We start from the raw sequence: 24570 nt of genomic DNA on the forward strand, positions 1-24570 counted from the left end.
CTCCCGCATGGGGGCAGTGGGTCACCTGCACGGGGGCAAAGCATCACCTCCCGCAGGGAGGCAGAGCGTCACCTCCCACATGGGGGCAGTGTGTCACCTCCCGCAGGGAGGCAGAGCGTCACCTCCCACATGGGAGCAGTGTGTCACCTCCCGCACTGGTGCAGAGCGTCACCTCCCGCAGGGAGGCAGAGTGTACAAACTCCTGGGTCACCTCTGTGTATGAGTCTGGGTAGCGCTGTCACCTCTGCGGTCATTGACGCCATTCGCATCGGGGTCACCGCTCCGCAGAGGACGTTCTTCCTGAGGTTGGGGTTCTTGGGGTCCTTTAAGTTGCTGATTCTGCTCCTAACTCTGTTCCTGTATTTCATATCCGTGGCCTTCAGCTCTCTGTATATACGTGGCAGAGTTAGGGACAGTGGCATGGTGACACAGACGGAAAGGAACCTCCCACCGCAGGGTGACACAGACGGAAAGGAGCCTCCCACCGCAGGGTGACACAGACAGGAGGGAACCTCCCACCGCAGGGTGACACAGACGGGAGGGAACCTCCACCGCAGGGTGACACAGACGGAAAGGAACCTGCCACCGCAGGGTGACACAGACGGAAAGGAGCCTCCCACCGCAGGGTGACACAGACAGGAGGGAACCTCCCACCGCAGGGTGACACAGACGGAAAGGAGCCTCCCACCGCAGGGTGACACAGACGGAAAGGAACCTCCCCCCGCAGGGTGACACAGACAGGAGGGAGATATGGGAAAGCTGTGGGGTCTGTTATTACAGGGTCGGACTGTGAGTCCCACGGGTCAGATAGTGAGAGTGCAAGGGCGAGCACTGATCCATTCGCTGCCCCCCCTCCCCCAGCTAATTATTTCCCCGCAGGGTGTGGTGCCTAAAAAGGACTTGGGCAAATTCAGGCTAATACAACACCTGTCATATCCAAGGGGGGCGGGAGGGGGGGCAGGGGGGTCAGTAAATGATGCCATAGACCCGGAGCTATGCCGGGTACAATACCAATAATTCGACACCGCCATAGGAGTAATTAAAACATGCGGGGAGGGAGCACTATTGGCTAAAATTGACATAGAATCAGGTTTTCGGCTGTTATCTTTGGCCCCAAGCAGCTTCAGATTCACAGGGTGTAAATTTGAGGGTGCGTATTACATTGATAGATGTCTCCTCATGGGGTGCGCTATATCATGCGCCTACTTTGAGGCATTTAGTACTTTCCTACACTGGTGCATAGTCAGTAAGACGGGGACTAGCACAGTTACGCACTATCTGGATGACTTCCTGCTGGTGGGTCCCCCGGGCTCCCCGCTGTGCGACAGGCTGCTAGAAAGTACTAAGGGGATCATGAAGGAATTGGGGGTTCCCATAGCAGAGGAGAAAACTGAGGGCCCAACGTAAATCCTGTCATTCCTCGGTACAGAGACTGACACGCTGGCGAGGGAATCACGCTTACCCGCAGACAAGGTCAGGAAGCTTAGAACTAGCCTAGGTCAGGTCAGGGAGGCCAGGAAGGTGACCCTGAAACAAATGGGTCTGCTAAACTTCACCTGCCGAGTAATCCCCATGGGCAGGATATTTAACCGCAGGTTAGAAAGGGCCACTGCAGGGGCAAGAAAGCCCCAGCACCGTATCCGAATCACTAGGGGGCTGAGGCAGACCTGGAGGTATGAGGGGGTGGGGGATCGGGGGGGGTTTCAGGCAATTTATAGTAGAAGGCTGTGGGTCAGTGACAGCGAGACCAGCGACGCCCTGCATCGGGGGGTATGGGTTTGGGGCAAACTTTAGAGGAGAGTGGTGTGCAGGTCCATGGCCAACTGACTGGGCGGAGACGGGGCTAACTAAGAACATGGCTTTCCTGGAGCTGTTCCCCATTGAGTAGCGGGGGAGTTATGGGCCAAGGAACTGGCAAACAAGCACATAATATTCTGGTCGGACAATTTGGGGGTGGTAGAGGCAGTGAACAGGCAAATTATCTGTATCAGTTAGGGCAGAGAGATCGATGACTTTGGTGCAGCAATCGCTAGCCCCCCGCACGTGGAAAACATAACAACGCATGGCGGCAGTGGCGAGTAATTAAATAATATATAACACACCCAGCACTCAAACTGAATAATGAAAGAAAGTCGAAATGTCAAAAAAGCGATTTTTTTTTTGTACTAGAGTATAGCCAAAAACTACCAGGGCATGTAACATACTGTTACTCAGAGTAGGGTAAATAGCAAAAAGTCAGTTTACAGATATAGTACAAATATACAATTCATGTGCACAAAGTGGAATGGGAGAACAAACGGGAAGGGAATGGAGGAGGGAACAAGACAAAGATAAGGGGGGCAACGTTTCGGGGCGCAATGTCCATTCCCCAAGATCACAGCGATCAAGGGTACTTCCCTTATGTCCTAAAAGGACAGTGTCTCCCAACAAGTAACAAATGCAATGGCAAAGAGGGTGAAATGAGTATGCATATGACCAAAGTATAACAATGGAATATCCAGCCTAATGACTAGCAACAGTGCTAATGTGAGTAAAGCCCAACGGGGCTAATGGCTGTAAGATAAGTCAAAAGGTGTACCTATGGCAGAAGGGATAATAATGCAATATCAGGCCTAATGACTAGCGGCAGAGCTAAGAAAAACACACAGATAGTGCTTAGAAACTCCTGTCTGAGAAGAGCCAAAGCTCAGAGTATACGCTGCGGTGAGCTGCAAAAGCCAATAATGGTGGCATACCAAAGTCAGCCAAGTGAAGGGTGAGGTCACCACTTGCGTGTTCAGGAGTACTACGGGCACCCAAACCCAGAAATGTCTCTGGCAGCAGCACTGGGAGCGCTGCCGGTCGCCTCTAGGTTCCCAGGGACCACAGCCATTGTTTATCTTCGTTACACTATTAGAGTGCTGTTTAATCTACATACTCTCTGTAATTAAATAATCATGGCGTTCTAACGCGCTGTCTGTCTGCTCAGTGGGAGAAGCAGGCGCAGCGCGGGAAGTCTGGCTGATAGGTCATTCTTTCAGTTACTGCGCCTGAGAGCGGGTAGCGAGCGCGCCGGGTCTGCAGCCAGCAGGGATATTACCATGCGCAGGCCTTTGCAAGCGATCAGCAGTCAGTGTTTAGGGGCAAAGCTTGGTGTGTGGGGTGGTGTGACGATAGTGAGGGTTTGGCCCGGGATTAACGGGGTTACTCCCCAAGGGCCCCCCTCTAACCTCGCCAGGGAGACAAGGGGTTAACTGGGCTGAGGTCCAGAAATGTGATTTAACCCTTGTTATAACATGAAAATGCTTATTCCCCTGTGTAAAATGTATTGTTGCTGGGTCAGTGTCTGCATAACCCACCCACTCGGACTTAAGGGGTTAATCTTATATGCAGTGCTGAATAAACAGTTACCTTAAAACTGGTAATTTGGTAACGGAGTAAGCCTCCGGGTCACCCCCCAAGTACACACATATTAAAAATATAATGTTGTCATAAGAGGAACATATATTTTTGATAAAGTGACTATTTGCAGTTTTTGAAATATACAGGCAGAATGCTAATGGTGGGCAAATGCTAATAACCTCTGCCTGCCTTTGCATATCCAAAAAGGAGGGGTGAATTGGCCAGTTGGATGCTAAATAGGACATCCTGCTAGAATTTAGCCTGGCTTCACAGGGGAATTGCTATGCAAGACCCAGGAAGGATCAACAGGTAATTACCTAGTTGGTTATGCGAGAAGCTACAAGCCTACTTCAAAAGGTTTTATTGATGGGCGTAGGGGTGGAGCATTCCCAAGCAGGATATCAAAATGAGTAACCTTATTAAATATAAGAATACTATGAGATGTCCTTGGCTGAACAGACTAAGACCTACATATTTGTAATCGTGGGACTTCCCCGCCACCAACCGTTACAAACACTTAATATCTGGCCCTTAGTGGCTGCCAGATATTAATATCTCTATTAATTTTCATATTACACTGTAATGTTGGGTCTCTCTGCGAGCGTCCGGTGGGACGGACTGTATTAATATATCTCACCTGACTGTATGTATTACTGAACTCAAGTTATGAGGTGATTTGCAGTAAATATGAAATTTTGGTTGAGTTCTGGGAAACTGCAACCCCGTTATGATAATGAGCAGGAAAGGCTAGGATTCACATTGCCTGGTCATCAAAGGCTAGAATTTACATCACCTGGTCATCAAAGGCTAAGTTGCTAATTGCTTATGCTTGGCCCAACGGACAAAAGGAATTAACCAGAGTAAGTGTAACTTTTCACACTGGATCCTGGAAGTCCAAACCGAGCTTCAAAAGCTTCAAAGGGGATTTTACTAGACGGCACGGCGCCGTAAGCTGGGATACAAGGGTTAAAATGATATATAAGTCAGAGCCACCCTTTTATCCATGTTGTTCATGCAAAGTTCTTCATTGTTCTTCATGCAAATGATCTTCATGCATGCATGTATCCTAACAAAAATAAACTGTGCGCTACTATCTAACTCCTACTTATAACTAATTAAAGTGCAGTGACTAAACCATATATAGACTATATAAACCACAATACCAAGTGAATAAGTGATTATATAATAAATTATATCATAACCGTGTGGTTGATAAGGGCGTCTGCTGCTATAAACATTGGGGGTGGCTCAGCACCCCACACACTCTAGGAAATGGAAACAAAAAGAAAACAGCGCACAACGCCAAATAGTGAAGCAAGTAATAAAAATGTATTACAATAATATTGGGGTATAAAATCTGCGTACATCAAATAAGGAATACATAAGCATTTAGTGTATATAACACTTGTTACCACTCCAGGATTGTAAACAGGGGAATCAGCTTTATCTGCAGGAGCCTCTGTGGTGGTTGTGGGGCACAGGATCCCTCATACACTCTTTGTCCAGCTGGAAGCTGCTTTCAGGGGAGTTCCTTAGCAGCAGTCTGGCTCAACTGCAGGTTCAAGCACTCACTGAAACAAAGTCTCAGGCGGCAGTATGCCTCTTCCCTGAATAAGTACTTAGATGTACGAAACGCGTTGGATGTATTTAGTTTATGCCAATTTATTGTTTTTTATTATCCCCTGTATCTGCATCGTATTCAATACCATTTGGTTTTTTTTTGCTGATTGAAGCGGTTATTGCGCCGCTGTAGAGACTCTGAAGGACTTTCTTCTGCTCCTTCCTTATTGCCACGGGAGCTGTGACGTCACCCCGCTACATCACGTGACGGAGCGACATCGTGGCACGCCGTACAGGTGCATGCAATTGCGGAAGTGTCTGCTGAGCCTCTCCATCGGCTCTGAACTGCCCTGTCACTGCTGCAAATGGAGGATTGTAAGAAAAGAAGAAAAACCTCTGGAAGAGGCATACTGCCGCCTGAGACTTTGTTTCAGTGAGTGCTTGAACCTGCAGTTGAGCCAGACTGCTGCTAAGGAACTCCCCTGAAAGCAGCTTCCAGCTGGACAAAGAGTGTATGAGGGATCCTGTGCCCCACAACCACCACAGAGGCTCCTGCAGATAAAGCTGATTCCCCTGTTTACAATCCTGGAGTGGTAACAAGTGTTATATACACTAAATGCTTATGTATTCCTTATTTGATGTACGCAGATTTTATACCCCAATATTATTGTAATACATTTTTATTACTTGCTTCACTATTTGGCGTTGTGCGCTGTTTTCTTTTTGTTTCCATGCATGTATCCTGCCTGTTTTGCTGTGATGTCAACTGAAATATGGGAGAAGTGGCAGTCTGTAATCCTGATGGCTTTCTTGCCATAATCTTTAAGTAAGTGTCTATATTTTGCCTGTTATTTGTACATATCTGTTGTGTTCACCTTTATCAAGGAATAAATTATATTTATCATATCTAAGTCTCGTCCCAGTTCAAACCCAGGTATATATATATTTATATATAGTTTTGGTGTAAATTACAACCTGTCACAAGCTACCGTGACAGGTGGGTCCCCAGTAAGTGGCCTTAATGGGGCCTCCGGGTGGCAGAACTGTCAGGCCAGTCATCGTCGGGACGCCGTGAATACCCGAAATGGGGCTCCACCCGATGTGGATGGGCCCCAGCTAACGGTCCCCCCGAAAAGATTGTGCGGGCCGGAGGCACCGACGCAGGCGCTGTACCCCTGGCACCAATCTTAGGAAGCTGGGCTCTATCCTATGCGGGTAGGCCCAGGCGGCCATGATTAGGGGGACCTAGGGTGCGCGGATGACGGGGCGATCGGGAGATTTCCCCGCCGGACGGTAGATTAGGGAGGTTTGGAGAAGGGCTCCCGCCAGAAGATACCGAGAAGAGGGCTGACGACACATGACTAGCGACTGGCTGACCGTTTATTTTCACAATAAAGCTGTGACCAATTTTTACTTCCACAAAACGGTGTCGTCTCAATTTGTAGGTGGGGTGTAAGTAAACCTCGCGGATGTCACACTAAGGCTACGTCCCCGCTAGCGCTGAGCGGGCGGCGCATGCGGCGCTTACGTACATATATAGAAAAATGTAAGTCTCCGCTCACGCTGTGCGCACACTCGTGCACACACGCTCACACACGCTCACACACGCTCACACACGCTCATACACACTCACACACTAACACACGCTCACACACGCTCGGCGCTTAGATAAACAAAAAATGATATTTCCCCGCGCGTTCAACTACCCGCAAGGCTTCCCTCCAAGCAGCGCCAGACAGAGTCCCCGCTAAGCCTTTATGTGACACAGACAGATGGAGCTATGGGACACAGTCTGTCCCTCCCCCCGCAGGGTGACACAGTGACACTGACAGGAGGGAGATATGGGACATGGAGTCTGTCCCTCCCCCCGCAGGGTGACGCAGTGACACAGACAGGAGGGAGATATGGGACAGGGTGTCTGTCCCTCCCCCCGCAGGGTGACACAGTGACACAGACAGGAGTGAGATATGGAACACAGTCTGTCCCTCCCCCCGCAGGGTGACACAGTGACACAGACAGGAGGGAGATATGGGACATGGAGTCTGTCCCTCCCCCCGCAGGGTGACGCAGTGACACAGACAGGAGGGAGATATGGGACATGGAGTCTGTCCCTCCCCCCGCAGTGTGACACAGTGACACAGACAGGAGGGAGCTATGGGACACAGTCTGTCCCTCCCACCGCAGGGTGACACAGTGACACAGACAGGAGGGAGATATGGGACATGGAGTCTGTCCCTTCCCCCGCAGGGTGACACAGTGACACAGACAGGAGGGAGATATGGGACAGGGTGTCTGTCCCTCCCCCCGCAGGGTGACACAGTGACACAGACAGGAGTGAGATATGGAACACAGTCTGTCCCTCCCCCCGCAGGGTGACACAGTGACACAGACAGGAGGGAGCTATGGGACATGGAGTCTGTCCCTCCCACCGCAGGGTGACACAGTGACACAGACAGGAGGGAGATATGGGACACGGAGTCTGTCCCTCCCACCGCAGGGTGACACAGGGACACAGACAGGAGGGAGATATGGGACATGGAGTCTGTCCCTCCCACCGCAGGGTGACACAGTGACACAGACAAGAGAGAGATATGGGACATGGAGTCTGTCCCTCCCACCACAGGGTGACACAGACAGGAGGGAGCTATGGGACATGGAGTCTGTCCCTCCCACCGCAGGGTGACACAGGGATACAGACAGGAGGGAGATATGGGACACGGAGTCTGTCCCTCCCCCCGCAGGGTGACACAGTGACACAGACAGAGGGAGATATGGGACATGGAGTCTGTCCCTCACACCGCAGGGTGACACAGTGACACAGACAGGAGGGAGCTATGGGACATGGAGTCTGTCCCTCCCACCGCAGGGTGACACAGTGACACAGACAGGAGGGAGCTATGGGACATGGAGTCTGTCCCTCCCACCGCAGGGTGACACAGTGACACAGACAGGAGGGAGCTATGGGACATGGAGTCTGTCCCTCCCACCGCAGGGTGACACAGTGACACAGACAGGAGGGAGCTATGGGACATGGAGTCTGTCCCTCCCACCGCAGTGTGACACAGGGACACAGACAGGAGGGAGATATGGGACATGGAGTCTGTCCCTCCCCCCGCAGGGTGACACAGTGACACAGACAGGAGGTAGCTATGGGACACGGAGTCTGTCCCTCCCACCGCAGGGTCACACAGGAGGGAGATATGGGACACGGAGTCTGTCCCTCCCCCCGCAGGGTGACACAGACAGAGGGAGATATGGGACACGGAGTCTGTCCCTCACACAGCAGGGTGACACAGGGACACAGACAGAGGGAGGTAAATAAAGGATATTCTCTTCAATGTCCAGCGCGATCCGCTCACAGTTTGCTCCAAACTGTTTATAATCGTCTAAAACCAGAGACATGAATAAGCGTCATAGTGTGTCCTGCAGACTCCCCCTGCCCCAGCAGAGCATCGCAGTGTCTCCCCTGCAGAGCATCGCAGTGTTTCTCCCCCTCTTTCGCAGAACATCGCAGTCTCTCCCCTGCAGAGCATCGCAGTGTCTCCCCCTCCTCCGCAGAACATCGCAGTGTCTCCCCTGCAGAGCATCACAGTGTTTCTCCCCCTCTTTCGCAGAGCATCGCAGGGTTTCTCCCCCTCTTTCGCAGAACATCGCAGTGTCTCCCCTGCAGAACATCGCAGTGTCTCCCCTGCAGAACATCGCAGTGTCTCCCCCTGCAGAACATCGCAGTGTCTCCCCCTGCAGAACATCGCAGTGTCTCCCCCTGCAGAACATCGCAGTGTCTCCCCTGCAGAACATCGCAGTGTCTCCTCCGCAGAACATCGCAGTGTCTCCCCCTGCCGAACATCGCAGTGTCTCCCCCTGCAGAACATCGCAGTGTCTCCCCCTGCAGAACATCGCAGTGTCTCTACCCACAGTGTCTCCCCCTGCAGAACATCGCAGACACCCCTCCCTCCTGCTGAGTATTGCAGTTTCCCACCTCCCTGCAGAGCATCGCTCCTTCTCACCGTCAGTCTTCAGAGCCGCTGTCACCATCTCCACACACTTGTCCCTCACAGAGTCACCAGTCAGGTAAGAGGGGGAGAGGGGGCAAGGGGAGAGGGGACTGCTCACGGGGGATAGGGGAGATTTCCCCCCACTCGCTCTGCAATGGAAACAATACACAATTTAAAAGTGAAGGTTTCCCCCCCACTCTGTCCCTCCCCCCCCCCACTCTGTCCCTCCCCCCCCCCACTCTGTCCCTCCCCCACCCCCCCCCCCACTCTGTCCCTCCCCCACTCTCTCTTTTTCTCTCCCTCCCCCTACCCCAATCGCTATCCCTAACCCCTACCCCTCTCTCTCTCCCTCCCTCCACATCTCTCCCCCTCTTTATCTCCTCTCCCCCTCCCTCCAACCCACTCTCTCCCCCTCACACTCTCTCCCTCCCTCCCCCACACTCTCTCTCCCCCCTTCCTATCCCAGTCTTCCCCTCCCCCCAGTCTCTTTTTTTGATCCTTCTATTTTACTTTATTTCTCTCTCTTTCTTTCTTTTTCTCTCTCCCACCCTCCCTTTCTAACCAACTGTCTCTCTCTTCTTCTCCATCTCTCTATCCCTCCCACTTTACCTCTCCCCCCGCACCCACCCCTTTCTCTCCCTCTCACCTCTCTTCTCTGGTGTCAGTGGCAGGTTTGCTGGATCCATTACAAGATACAGGGGATCCCAGAGAGTGTCTCCTGGGGGGAGAGAGAATAGGTCGGAAAACTCTAACTGTTCCAATCTCACCCTATAACACCTCCTATCTCTCCATATAACCGCTCCCTATAACTCCTCCCTATAACTCCTCCCATCTCTCCCTATAACACCTCCTATTTCTCCATATAATCTCTCCCTATAACACCTCCTATCTCTCCATATAACCGCTCCCTATAACTCCTCCCATCTCTCTCTATAACACCTCCTATCTCTCCATATAATCTCTCCCTATAACTCCTCCTATCTCTCCATATAATCTCTCCCTATAACATCTCCTATCTCTCCATATAATCTCTCCCTATAACTCCTCCTATCTCTCCATATAACCGCTCCCTATAACTCCTCCTATCTCTCCATATAACCTCTCCCTATAACTCCTCCTATCTCTCCATATAACCGCTCCCTATTACTCCTCCTATCTCTCCATATTACCGCTCCCTATAACTCCTCCTATCTCTCCATATAACCGCTCCCTATAACTCCTCCTATCTCTCCCTATAACTCCTCCTATTTCTCCCTATAACTCCTCCTATCTCTCCATATAACCTCTCCTATCTCTCCATATAACCCCTCCTATCTCTCCATATAACCTCTCCCTATAACTCCTCCTATCTCTCCATATAACCTCTCCCTATAACCCCTCCTATCTCTCCCTATAACTCTCACACTGTGCTGAGACGTGGCCTCTGACTCACCTGTCTTCTTTGCGGTTACTGAAACCCTTAGAAGCTGAGAGGCAGGGGGGAGCTGAGAGAGGGGCTCAGAGGAAAGAGGAAGAGAGACAGAGGGAGGGAGAGAGGAAGAGAGACGGAGGGAGGGAGAGAGACGTATGGAATATACCCTTTTTACCTTTCTGGTTTCTTTGCAGTGGGGGAGGAGGGCTTAACATCAGTGGAGTGACTCCTGCAAGAGAGGGACACGGTACTGCTCTCAAACTCCAACACTACTGCACTCACTGCACTCACTCACTACTGCACTCTCACACTACTGCGCTAACTGCACTCACTCACTACTGCTCTCTCACACTACTGCGCTAACTGCATCTCACATACAGGATTCCTGTTAAAAGGGTCAGTGGTGCCCCCCTCTGATGGGATAAGAGGCCATCTCAAGCCCTCCTGGAGCAATCGCATGACCCCACCAAGCCCCGGATGCCCGAGAGGGTCCCACTTCTGTTTCGACCGGGCCTCTCCATAGTAAAACAACCTTTGAAGTACCTGATACAGTACCTCATAAGCACATTGTCGAGGTTAAGCGTGCCCTCTTTGGTAGGACCTGGTGTGTAAATGATCAGACGAGTTATCGCCCCATCAGATAAGCTCTCCTCCCCCCCTGTGTTTGGAGAGATCTTCGAGAGTTCTTGAGTTAGTAAAGTTATTAGTAAATTATCCCGTTAGTAGAATCTGCAGCAATTACAAGCTGGAGGATGACCCGGTGCCGGCCGGTTACAGTGAGAAGGGGAAAGGAACTCATGTTACCGAGGTCAGCACCACTCCTAATGAACGTCCTGCTGGAGGAGTTTGGGGACAAAGTGGGAATGCCGTAGAGGTATGCCCGACACCTAACGTGCAGTCCCACTGTCCATACGCTTATTGTCCCCTGTCCCTCGGAGAACAAGATACGTGCCTCGTCTAGGTTGAGGCCCGGAGAGCAACGGAGGGACAAGATAATGCTGTTGACGTTGCCGGAGTTGAAGAACTCGCTGATTCATCTACAGATTGTTTCATAAATGTTATACGTTTTTATATAAAGAATCGCTGGCGCCCGATATCCTGGTTTGGTTCTCTTTGCGGTCACTGGTCCCCTATCCCGCAGGACCCGTGGTGGAGTAAAATAGTATCCCTGAGGTACACCTGTCTGACTGGCTGCCTGGTACCACCACCTACCCCAAGAGAGGCCCCTTGTCCGAGAGAAAAGAAGACTACACGCCAGGGAGAGGGGGATGAATTGGTATCCATTAAGAGATGCAGGGAGTGTAGGGTCTATAGGGAGGGTATTAATTGAGGGATGGGATGAAATATACCCCCAGTTACCGACACATTTCTCACCGTTCTGGTCTCTTTGCAGTGGGGGAGGACAACTTAACATTGGTGGAATGACTCCTGCAAGAGAGAGACACGGCACTGCACACACTGCACACACTGCACACTGCACCGACACTGCATTTATTGCATCCCCTGCACTCTTTGCACTGGCGCTGTGTTACCTTTTCAGTTTGGGGTCTTTAGGGGCAGTTTGGTGACTCTGAGTTCGGGGAGACGTTTCAGGACTTTTACTGGAAGAGAAATGACAAAATCAGTGACACCTCCCACTGTCGGGCCGTTCAAAGGTTCAGTAACACATGTAGCCCCATATTAATCTCTAGTCGTCTTTCATAATCCCTCCAAATCCTGGCGTTTATTACATTTAGATATTAAGAGTTAGATTGAGTTTGGCACAATTTGATGCCTCGTTGTCATGACGACGCGTCGCCGAAGCCGACTGAGTCACGGTAAATGAAGTTGCAGAGGCCTCGCACGCCCCCCGGCATTTAATTTAAATGCCTTGGGGAACGCCCCCCCCCCCCCAGTTTGCACACCCCGTGCTTTAGAAAACACGTTATTGGCCTCACCCTGCCCGCGTGAGACATCAATGCCCCTAGTGAGAAAGCCTGGCCCATGGTGGGTACAGAACAGAAGGATCAGCAGAAGAGGGGGCTCAGAAAGCAATTGAACAAAGCAAAAGAAATTGATGATCACCTGGAGCACTGCACCAAAGTGACTAATGTAAGAGGGATAGTCTTAGTGATATAAGGTGGGTGCAAGACTGGGAACAGTTAGGTGAAAATAAAAACAAAGGAGAATACATAGGAGGTGTATGCGTGTTGCACACCGCCTGTGTAAAACATAGCGTCTAATGAATCAATGAAAACACGTATCCCTGTAATTAGAGTTTGAACAGTAATTAAACAGTAATTGGTTTGTAAGGGAGGAGGGGGAGAGAAGGGGGAGGAAGCACAGACCACTGAGGCTCAAAATCAACCAAGAGCCAGAATGCCAGTGATCACCTGAATAGGGTGTGTGCTCCCCGCCCAGGGTACTGCAGCTGTACGCGTGCTAACGGGGTGACAGGCTCAGTACTATTATTCATATACACAGAGATTGCCTTAATGTAAGTCACTGGGTACGGGGTTAATGCTCACTAGACGTATATGATGGAATGATCGTCATACACAGGTAAATGGAGATATAATTGGACTGGTGAGGACAGAGCTGCTGTCTGTACAAGGCTCAGTCCTGTAATATATACCGTCCAAAATCAGCGAACCAACCGCTTAATAAAGCTGCAATGGGGATGGCAGCCGATAGCAGGGGGAGCCCGGCAGCAAGTATTGTGCATACATCTTAGGTAAAGGTAAACACAATGGTAGCAATAACAGTAAAACACAGAGTCTATTCTCAGGCTTGTTACAGAGTGTGAGAGGCAGTGGGGAAGCTGTAGCTCTCATCTCCCTGTTAGAGCAAATTGAAGATACTGGCGCACACATCACGGGTCCTTTCACGGATCTGAAAGCCGCAGTCCATGCTGGCGTTGCTTTTTTTAATTATTTTCTTATTTTTTCCCCCTTTAATATGCGCATCAATACAATCCACACAATAATAAGTAATTAGCTAAGTTGCCGATCGATCCGTTCTCTTGTGATCGATCAGCAAAGATTCGGCTTGGGGGGTTCACTAAATGGCTGTCAGTGCGGCAGAAGAGGACGTAGAGTCGTTATACACTAGCTTCAGACACAATATGTGCACACTTTCTATCAACCAGGGACTTCAGATTTGGGAAGCATACTACCTTTGTCATCGACCTTATACACTATGTACTGACACATAATTATTTTATCTTTGATGGTCAGTAGTCCCACCAGATCCAGGGTACAGCGATGGGTACGGCGTGCGCAGCCACCTATGCCAACCTCTACGTAGGCTGGTGGGAGTACATTCATGTAGGCAATACTGACTTATCTATGTACACTGACCACACTGAGCTGGGGGATCAGGTACATAGATGACATTCTAATATTATGAACCTGCACTACTACCCGAGTTTGCAACATGTCTGAATAATTAACCAGCTCAATATAAAATTGACAATGGAAATAAGCCAGACATCGATTACCTTTCTCGATCTCTATACATATATTGATCCAGATTGAAACCTCCAAACCAGGGAATGCAGGAAATGTACGGCTACTAACAGCCTCCTCCTCCGAGTCTGCTGGCGGGGATTCCCACTGGCCAATATCTACACTTACGGAGGAATTGATCAACATTACGGGAGCTTCAAACTCAATGTAAAGATTTGCGGGACCGTTTTCTAGCCCGTGGGTAAAGCCGAGCACTGGGCAGTGATGGGGACTCACTACTGTCATATAACACTCCCAAAAAAACCACTAACAAGACTATTCGATGCATCGGGACCTATAACAAGAGGTGGTGGGCAATAAAACGGATTTTCTCCAAACACTGGTATCTTCTACTCGCTGACAGTGACCCCAAAGAAGTCCTAGGCCCTACCCCAGCAATTACGAGTAGACGGTCCAAAAACTTACGTGACCATCTAATCCAAAGTCACCGTCAGCGATGCGGACAACCACTTGGCTTACCTCCCCCAGTCAAGGGAATGTATAAATACCAAGGCTGCAAAGTTGTCACCCCCACAAAAACCTAATCATGACAACAGTCGACAATTTACAGTCGATACATTCATCAATTTCCGCTCTGTCAATGTCCTCTACTTAATTACCTGTACTTGCGGCAAAAAAGACGTTGCCAAGACTACAAGACCGCTACGTCGGCGTATTTTGGAGTATGTGAATTCGGTTAAACAGATACCAGACACTTTAATCAGAAACATGATGGGGGGTGCAAGTTGCCTCTTTTGGGCATATGTCACCTTAAAAGCCCAGCCAGAGGGGGAGACACTGACAAAAAGCTATTCTGCATGGATGCAGAATGGATTTTTAAAGTTAAAGCTGCAGTTCAAGCAATATCCTACGTGGTTTTTTTTTTTTTAATAAAGCAGTTCTGTACTATGAGAAAATATTTGTAGCATTTAAAAAAATAAAACAAATTTAAAGAAATTTTTTAATGTATTTTAATGTAACAAGCATTTTTGTTCCTAAAGCAACCATTTACAAAGTCACATCCCCTTCCCCTTCTGAAGCAGCATCACCTTTTTGAGCCCTTCTCTCTCTCTAGCCTGCCTGGTCACATGATCTTCCTCACAGAACTTTTGGCTGTCAGTGCATCAGAAGAGGACCCAAGGTGCGTTTAGTGAACCCCGAGCCGAATCTTCGCCGATCGATCGGCAACTTAGTTAATCACTTGTCAGTGTGCAGATTGTATTGATGCTCATACTGGAAAACACCGCTTGAACTGTAGTTTTAAGAGCCACAGCCCTAATGGCCTCAATGTGGGGTTTACGTTTACACCCTTTATTGATTAAAATCTGCCCCACTGTCTATGCCTCAGCAGCCACTGTCGCCCTCCTCTCCTAGATTCTTCTATTTACCCCTACAGGAAGCCCATGTGATATTTCACGTACCATGGTGTCACCACGTAGCCAGACCTGATTGATCCTACTAGGCTATGTGTCTATTGTATTTATTATATCAACTTACTAATATTATCTTCACTGTCTCTTTAATCACGATGTATCACTTCTGCATATCCATATTTAATTTATGTGATCCATCAAAGTGATGTGTGTCTCCTACTCTCTGCTGTCAGGCAGTCCCCGCTGATTAAGCTCCGTGGTGCCCATGGAAACCAGTTGTTTCCTCATCTCTATGGCAACTGGCGTTAACCCTCTTCCACATGCCTGCGCAAAGATACTTCCAATACTTGCTGCCGGGCTCCCCCTGCTATCGGCTGCCATCCCCATTGCAGCTTTATTAAGCGGTTGGTTCGCTGATTTTGGACGGTATATATTACAGGACTGAGCCTTGTACAGACAGCAGCTCTGTCCTCACCAGTCCAATTATATCTCCATTTACCTGTATATGACGATCATTCCATCATATACGTCTAGTGAGCATTAACCCCGTACCCAGTGACTTACATTAAGGCAATCTCTGTGTGTATGAATAATAGTACTGAGCCTGTCACCCCGTTAGCACGCGTACAGCTGCAGTACCCTGGGCGGGGAGCACACACCCTATTCAGGTGATCACTGGCATTCTGGCTCTTGGTTGAGGCTGCGGCCACTGTAGAGGTTAAGCATGATCTCTTTTGGTAGGACGTGGTATGTAACAGATGGGAGAAGTTATCTGCCCCATCATACAAGTACTGAGCCCTCCTGAACTGGGGAAGATCTTCAAGAGTTCTTGAGTTATTCAAGTTATTAGTTAATGTTAGTCAATTCTGCAGCAATTACAAGCTGGAGGATGACCCGGTGCGGGCCGGTTACAGTGATAAGGGGACAGAACTCATGTTACCGAGGTCAGCACCACTCCTAATGAACGTCCTGCTGGAGGAGTCTGGGGACAACCTGGGAATGCCGTAGAGGTATGCCCGACACCTAACGTGCAGTCCAACTGTCCATACACTTATTGTCCCCTGTCCCTCGGAGAACAAGATACGTGCCTTATCTAGGTGGAGGCCCGGAGAGTAACAGAGGGGAAAAGACAGTGGTGTCGACGTTGCCGGTGTTGGAGAACTCACCGTTGCATCTTAATACCGTTTTAATAAATGTTATACGTTTTTTATACAAAGAATCCCTGGCGCCCGATATCCTTGTTTGGTTCTCTTTGCAGTCACCGGTCCCCTATCCCGCAGGACCCGTGGCCGTGTATCCATGAGATACATCTGCCTAACTGGTTGCCTGGAACCACCACATACAGGAGAGTAGTCTTTTGGCCGGGAGAAAAAGAGAGCTACATACCAGTGAGACGGGGGGGAGAGGGAGATTAATATCCATTGAAAGATGTAGGAAGTGCAAGGGGGGCTGGACCAGTTGGGTGGTTATTAGTTGTGGAATGGGGTGGAATATACCCCCAGTTACCCCCACACATTTCTCACCTTTCTGGTTTCTTTGCGGTGGTGGAGGAGGACTTAACGTCAGTGGAGTGACTCCTGCAAGAGAGAGAGACGCGGAACTGCACTCACTCTGCACCAGCACTGCACTGTCTGCATTAGCACTCAGCTAACACTACACCAGCACTGCACTGTCTGCATTAGCACTCAGCTTACACTACACCAGCACTGCACTGTCTGCATTAGCACTCAGCTAACACTACACCAGCACTGCACTGTCTGCATTAGCACTCAGCTAACACTACACCAGCACTGCACTGTCTGCATTAGCACTCAGCTAACACTACACCAGCACTGCACTGTCTGCATTAGCACTCAGCTAACACTACACCAGCACTGCACTGTCTGCATTAGCACTCAGCTAACACTACACCAGCACTATGTTACCTTTTCAGTTTGGGGTCTCTCGGGGCAATTTGGTGGCTTTCGGGTCGGGGAGACGTTTCAGTACTTTTACTGCAAGAGAAATGACAAAGTCAGTGACACTTCCCACTAATACGATAAGAGAGCGTCTCACACACAGGATTCCTATAAATTAATAGGGTCAATAACACCTGCAGCCCCCACTCACTGGGCTACCAAGGGCAGGGCGTATGGTATTGATCATGGGTTATAAATTACAACAATGTCTGTGATACCAATCATGGGTCACAAATTATATACCGAGTTATTCCCCCCTTGTGAAAATGTTGTAAGTAAAGACCAGTGTAGCTCCCCTCTGCGGATCACAAGGGGTCAACATCTACGATGGTAATCATGGATTCAAAGTAACACTGTTAAGTGTGCCCTCTTTGGCAGGACATGGTATAGAAAGGACGGGAGGAGTTATCGCCCCATCATATCAGTACTCAGCCCCCCTGAGCTGGGAGAGATCTTCAGGGGTTCTTCAGTTATTCCAGTTATTAGTTAAAGCAGCTTTGCCTGCAAACATGCCCCCCTGCCCCCCAGGTGGGAATCAGGGGGGCTCAGGAGCTAAACCGCATTCATTTCAGGTCCCGGGACCCCCTGTTCCCCGAGATTCTTACATCTGAAGGTATCTCACTTCTGTTTAAAGGTCCCGTGTGTGGACCAATAGGAAGCTGTGAAGGATGACGTCACAACTTCCTATTGGCCCGCGAGTCGTGGGACATTTAAACAGACATTTTGTGGGCTCAGCCAGAGCTGCTACCGGCATGTAAGTATCTCGAGAAGCAGATATGAACACGGTTCAGCCTCCGGAGACTTCCTACTACAAACCTAAGGCTGAGTCCATAGGGACTTCAGCCGTGCGGGGGCGCGCTGAGGCTAAGGGAAAGCAGGTGCTTTCCCTGGCCTTAGTTCGCGCGCTGTCCGGGGGCGGGCCAGTGATGTCACGGAGCTGGTTAGCCATCATTGGGCGAACCGCTCACGTGACCGGCCGTGCGCTCCCGTGAACGCTTAAACGAAAGAAAATGTGCGAGCCCCTGCTAAAGCTGCTCTCATTGCGGCTGCCAGGGCTCACTGCCGAGCGTGAGCGTTAGGCGCTGACCCTGCCCGCGGGCTAAGGGGGAAAAAACACTTTAATGCTCCGGTTAGAAAAGTCTGCAACAATGACAAGTTGGAGGTTGACCCGGGGGTATTAATTGAGGGATGGGATGAAATATACCCCCAGTTACCCCCACATATTTCTTACCGTTCTGGTCTCTTTGCGGTGGGGGAGGGCAACTTAACATTGGTGGAATTACTCCTGCAAGAGAGAGACACGGCACTGCACACACTGCACACACTGCACACTGCACACTGCACCGACACTGCATTTATTGCATCCCCTGCACTCTTTGCACTAGCGCTGTGTTACCTTTTCAGTTTGGGGTCTTTAGGGGCAGTTTGGTGACTCTGGGGTCGGGGAGACGTTTCAGGACTATTACTGGAAGAAAAATGACAAAATCAGTGACACTTGCCCGTGTCAGGCAGTTCAAAGGGTCAGTAACACCTGCAGCCCCCACTCACTGGGCTACTAAGGGTAAGGCGTATGATATTGATCACAGGTTATAGATGACCACAAGGGTTAATACCTGCGATAGCAATCATGGGTGATACATTATATCCAAAAACTATCCTCCCTGGGGAAAATGTGACACGTAAGGAGTAGAGTAGCTCCCTCCGTGGGCTACATGGGGTAAATGTCTATGAAGATATTAGATTAAAAGTTACATCCTTACCCTTTACAGTGACAGGGATCCGGCGGCACCACCGGACCTCTGGGACTTACGAGTCATGACCCCACCAAACCCCAAAAGCCAGAAACTTAAGTGCAGAGGACTCCTGTTCTGATCGGGCAGGCCGCTCCATCGGGAAAACGGGCAAGCGCCTACGACATACCTGGTACGTCTCAAGGGGACTGTAGAGGTTAAGCATGTTCTCTTTTGGTAGGACGCGGTATGTATAGGATGAGAAGAGTTATTTGCCCCATCGTATAAGTACTGAGCCCTCCTGAACTGAGAAAGATCTTCAAGAAGTCTTAAGTTATTCAAGTTATTAGTTAATGTTGGAGGATGACCCGGTGAGGGCCGGTTACAGTGAGAAGGGGAAAGAAACTCATGTTACCGAGGCCAACACCACAGTCCTAATGAACGTTCTGCTGGAGGAGTCTGGGCAACCTGGGAATGTCATAGACTCGGGTATACCCGCTCTCCTAACGTTCCACTGTCCATACGCTTATTATCCCCAGTCCCTCAGAGAGCAAGATAAGTGACTCATCTAGTTTGAAGCCCGGAGGGTGAATATAATGCTGTTGACGTTGCTGGTGTTGAAGAACTAACTACTTCATCTAAAGACTGTTGAATAAATGTTATAACATTTTTATATAAAGAATCCCTGGCGCCCGATATCCTGGCTTGGTTCTCTTTGCGGTCACCGGTCCCCTATCCCGCAGAACCCGTGGTGGAGTAAAATAGTATCCCTGAGGTACACCTGTCTGACTGGCTGCCTGGAACCACCACCTACCCCGAGAGTGGCCCCTTGTCCGAGAGAAAGGGGTCAGGGAGGGAGATGAATTACTATCCGTTGAAAGATGTAGGAAGTGCAAGGGGGGCTGGACCAGTTGGGTGGTTATTAATTGAAGGATGGGGTGAAATATACCCCCAGTTACCCCCACACATTTCTCACCTTTCTGGTTTCTTTGCAGTGGTGGAGGAGGACTTAACGTCAGTGGAGTGACTCCTGCAAGAGAGAGAGACACGGAACTGCACTCACTCTGCACCAGCACTGCACTGTCTGCATTAGCACTCAGCTAACACTACACCAGCACTGCACTGTCTGCATTAGCACTCAGCTAACACTACACCAGCACTGCACTGTCTGCATTAGCACTCAGCTAACACTACACCAGCACTGCACTGTATACATTAGCACTCAGCTAACACTACACCAGCACTGCACTGTCTGCATTAGCACTCAGCTAACACTACACCAGCACTGCACTGTCTACACTAGCACTCAGCTAACACTACACCAGCACTGCACTGTCTACACTAGCACTCAGCTAACACTACACCAGCACTGCACTGTCTACACTAGCACTCAGCTAACACTACACCAGCACTGCACTGTCTACACTAGCACTCAGCTAACACTACACCAGCACTGCACTATCTACACTAGCACTCAGCTAACACTACACCAGCACTGCACTGTCTACACTAGCACTCAGCTAACACTACACCAGCACTGCACTGTCTACACTAGCACTCAGCTAACACTACACCAGCACTGCACTGTTTGCATTAGCACTCAGCTAACACTACACCAGCACTATGTTACCTTTTCAGTTTGGGGTCTTTAGGGGCAATTTGGTGGCTCTGGGGTCGGGGAGACGTTTCAGGACTTTTACTGGAAGAGAAATTACAATGTCATTGACACCTCCTTTTGATGGGATAAGACAGCGTCTCACGCACAGAATTCCTATAAATTAATAGGGTCAGTAACACCTGCAGTCCCCACTCACTGGGCTACTAAGGGTATGGAGTATGGCAGGGGTGCGCAATCTTTTGGCACTGTGCCCCCCTGCCTCTGTGTTCGCGCCCCTCCCCCCACCTTCCTACAGCATCAAATGATGCTGTGGGGGTCACGTGATCCGCTGCGTCATTTGACACCGCGTTGCTATGGTGACCCCATTAGTTTCAGCTCTGGGGACCCCTGCTCCCCGATATACTTATGTAACCCCTTGGGATTAGTATGGCCGTAGAGGGTTGGCTGTGTGGGCTCACCTGGGCTGTGTAATGCAGCCAATCAGGAGGAGGTGTCAGGAGCCTGTGGGGTGTGGCCAAGCAGAGGAGGAAGTAGCATGGGCAGGAGAGAGGTGAGGCTGTGTGTGTGTGTGTGTGTGTGTGTGTGTGTGTGTGTGTGTGTGTGTGTGTTCTGTGTGTGTTCTGTGTGTATTTCTTCTCTCCTGTTCGTGTGTGTGTGTTTTTCTGTAACTCCCTGTCCCTTTTGACTCGCTACCAGTCTATCATGACTATCTGTCTGTCTCTGTTTTTTGTGACCGTCTGTCTTTCTCCTTTGTCCTGTGTTTTCTGTGACCCTGTCCTGTTGTGGGGGCGCCTCATCAACTCAGCACTCTGGTTAGCAGTTCCCCCCTGAGAGAAAAAAGGTTGAAAACCACTGTTCTGGAGGTTAGGTCCCTGGGGGAGTTCACTGTGGAGGGGCCTCACTGTGTATAGTGTATATAGGTTAGTGTATAGATGATCCTATCCCCTTTCTTGTTTTAACGTTAGGGACAGTGCCCCTAGATAGTGCCCGTAGAAATGGCTCGTCCGTAATCTCCTATTGTATATGGAGGAAGCCGATGCCTAGTCGGGACTCCCCAAACCGTGACCTCGTGGCATAGCAGGATCATCCCAACCAGAGGGACCTTAGCCAACTCTAACCCAGAAGGCTACGAGGTGGCATTCAGTACCCGAGACTGGGATACTGAGGAGAACTCGAGAGGAGGTAGCACAAGGCCCAGAAGGGGCCCCCATGGTACAGAGTGCCACCGGCACTATAAAGGAAATGGATCAGTTAGGTAACTCATGGTGGTTAAAGCCTCAGCACCTCCCTAGTGGGCCGAGATTGGGGAAGCTAGGGACGAGGCAAGAAACAGTACAAACAGTGACCAAAGACTGTACATTGTGCGAAGTGTATGTTGTGACTGAGCGCTTATCGACGGCGGTAACTAAAGCTCTTGTTTGTATGAATAAAGTTCCTGGCGCCAGTCATTGCATCTTCAACGCCCCCTACCTGCACGGATCTAGCACCCTGACAAGGGAACAAAGACCCAGCCCAGCCATGCAAATAGACACTTGATATGAACTCCTTAGGAGCCGGGGAAGGAAGGTTACGCTTATATCTGAAGGCATCTCACTTCTGTTTAAAGGTCCCACGCCAGGGCTCATAGGAAGCCGCAAGAGATGATGTTGCTGCTTCCTATTGGCCGGCAGACATTTCCTGGGCCCAGCCGGAGCTGCTACCGGCATCACCTTTAGATGTAAGTATTTCGGGAAGCATGGGGTCCCTGGATCAAATTAATGTGGTTCAGCTCCAGACACCCGCTGCTTCCCACCAAGGAGAAAAAAAACCCAAGAGATAAAACCACCTTAATGTTCCCGTTAGTAGAATCTGCAGCAATTACAAGTTGGAGGATGACCAACCGGGCCGGTTACAGTGAGAAGGGCAAAGGAACTCATGTTACCGAGGTCAGCACCACTCCTAATGAACGTCCTGCTGGAGGAGTTTGGGGACAACCTGGGAATGCCGTAGAGGTATGCCCGACACCTAACGTGCAGTCCCACTGTCCATACGCTTATTGTCCCCTGTCCCTCGGAGAACAAGATACGTGCCTCGTCTATGTTGAGGCCCGGAGAGCAACGGAGGGACAAGATAATGCTGTTGACATTGCCGGAGTTGAAGAACCAACTACTTCATCTAAAGACTGTTTAATAAATGTTATACATGTAACCCTCTTTGCCCGGCTGTAAAGGAGTTGACATAGAGTTGGATATATACATGGATGTGATCAGTCTCTCAGACCTACTCCGGGTGCCGGGTCGGTGCAGGCTGGGTGTGGATAAGCAGATAGAATAAGGACGGGCGCCGGGAACTTTTATAGTACAGATAAGAGCTTTATTCAACATCCGTTTATAGGGCTCGAAATACAAGGACTTATTTCATGTTAGACATATTAACTGGTGGCAAATAATATGGCTTCTCCGAGCGTCTCCCCCTGGGAGCTCTCACTGCTACACTGGGGAGGTACTTAGGCTTGTTCCCCTTAGTATTGGTTAAATTCGCAATCTCCTGCATAGCGTCATTAATGCCCCATCTCAGGTGGGACCGTGTTGGGAATACACCCTGCTTTGTGGGATCAGTATGCCGTCACTCTGTGTACTGCACACCTCGACCATGCATATTGGATGGGGGGTTTACCTAGGACCTTCCGATGGGGCCGATCCGGTTATGCTCCGGAGCTACTACTCTGAGAACTCCCTGCTGAGCACATGCTCACTCCTCTTACCGAATGAGAACAATCGTGGGCCATTACTATAGGCGGCTAACGTTATAGGGCACATTTATAGGACACTTAAAATACATATCTATACACTTACACATAGTTACAGGACTCACGGTGAGGCCCCCTGCCAGAACGCCAAGGAACATAGGGTGGAGGTATATATACCCTTCTATCTCACTATGGTGACATCACTGGTCACAAGACATCACATGGTGGGGAGGGGCAATACCAGAGTGATCCCACTCGGTTAACCCATTCAGGCTATTAACCCCTTACACTAATTAATAGTCCCCAAAAGGGGGCAACATTAATTTTGTTATATAAAGAATCCCTGGCGCCCGATATCCTTGTTTGGTTCTCTTTGCAGTCTCCCCGGTGGACTCGTGGTGGAGTAAAATAGTATCCCTGAGACACACCTGTCTGACTGACTGCCTGGTACCACCACCTACCCCGAGAGTGGCCCCTTGGCCGGGAGAAAAGGGGGCTGCACACCAGTGAGTAGGGGTGGGGGGGAGGGGGATATTATGTGTGCGAAGGGGTTGTTAATTGAGGAATGGGGTGGAATATACCCCCCCCCAGTTACCCACACACATTTCTCACCTTGCTGGTCTCGTTGCAGTGGTGTTGGAGGACTTGACGTCAGTGGAGTATCTCCTGTAAGAGAGAGAGACATGGAACTGCACTCACTCTGCACCAGCACTGCTCTCACATTGCACTATTACTGCACTGACACTGCACCAGCGCAGGGTTGTATGGGGGTGCAGGGTGGACGATGGTGTGCAGGGTGAGGGCACTGGGTGGTGGGCGGTGCAGGGTGTGGGGCGCTGGGTGGCCAGGAGGGTATGCAGGGTGGTGGGGCGGCGCAGCGTGGTAGGAAGATGTAGGGTGGTGGGGTGGTGGCTTGCACAGGGTGAAGGCGCTGGATGATGGGGGGGTGCAGGCTGGGGGGCACTGGGTGGTAGGGGGTCGCATGGTGGTAGGGGGGCACTGGGTGGGCGGCGCAGGGTGGTAGAGGGGGTCTCGCAGGGTGGTGGAGGTTGATTTGAAGAGGTGCTACCTGGCCTTTTCCAAATGCAGCTTCTTATGGGTAGAAGAGGGGGCCCTGTGAGAGAAGGAAGGGGAGAAAGTTAGTAACGAGAGAAAGAGGAGGCGGACAGGATTACAGTGTCCCCGTTTCCCAGCGGTTAGAGCCTCGGGAGTGGCTCTGCCTCTGGTCCCATGTGCGACCTTGTACACATGCACGTGGGCGGTCACGTCACCTGTCTGTGACTTGCTGTGCCGGGTGCGATGACCCCACGGCGGCCCCCTCTGCTTTGTCT

At 50.2% G+C, this 24570-nt stretch overlaps 1 protein-coding gene across 7 annotated transcripts in view; it reads right to left on the bottom strand.

The window, feature by feature from the left end:
- LOC142496847 (transcription elongation factor A protein 3-like) overlaps window positions 1-24570 on the bottom strand; it is a 36942-nt gene that overhangs the window by 9658 nt on the left and 2714 nt on the right. Inside the window, exons 4-19 of one of the 7 annotated variants that reach the window (XM_075603869.1) lie at window positions 24511-24570; window positions 24309-24353; window positions 23852-23905; window positions 20524-20592; window positions 19870-19923; window positions 18560-18628; window positions 18395-18448; window positions 17131-17199; window positions 16729-16782; window positions 11880-11948; window positions 11722-11775; window positions 10523-10576; window positions 9583-9654; window positions 8949-9085; window positions 8271-8327; window positions 243-397 (exon numbers count right to left, since the gene is read on the bottom strand). The exon at window positions 24511-24570 is cut by the window's right edge and continues 4 nt beyond it. In XM_075603869.1, coding sequence (XP_075459984.1) covers window positions 243-397; window positions 8271-8327; window positions 8949-9085; window positions 9583-9654; window positions 10523-10576; window positions 11722-11775; window positions 11880-11948; window positions 16729-16782; window positions 17131-17199; window positions 18395-18448; window positions 18560-18628; window positions 19870-19923; window positions 20524-20592; window positions 23852-23905; window positions 24309-24353; window positions 24511-24570 — 1126 coding nt within the window. The remainder of the gene's footprint in view (window positions 1-242; window positions 398-8270; window positions 8328-8948; window positions 9086-9582; window positions 9655-10522; window positions 10577-11721; window positions 11776-11879; window positions 11949-16728; window positions 16783-17130; window positions 17200-18394; window positions 18449-18559; window positions 18629-19869; window positions 19924-20523; window positions 20593-23851; window positions 23906-24308; window positions 24354-24510) is intronic. The other 6 variants (XM_075603872.1, XM_075603870.1, XM_075603874.1 and 3 more) reach the window with 6 other exon arrangements.

The sequence above is a fragment of the Ascaphus truei genome, chromosome 6 (assembly GCF_040206685.1).
Source record: "Ascaphus truei isolate aAscTru1 chromosome 6, aAscTru1.hap1, whole genome shotgun sequence".
NCBI classification, from domain to species: domain Eukaryota; kingdom Metazoa; phylum Chordata; class Amphibia; order Anura; family Ascaphidae; genus Ascaphus; species Ascaphus truei.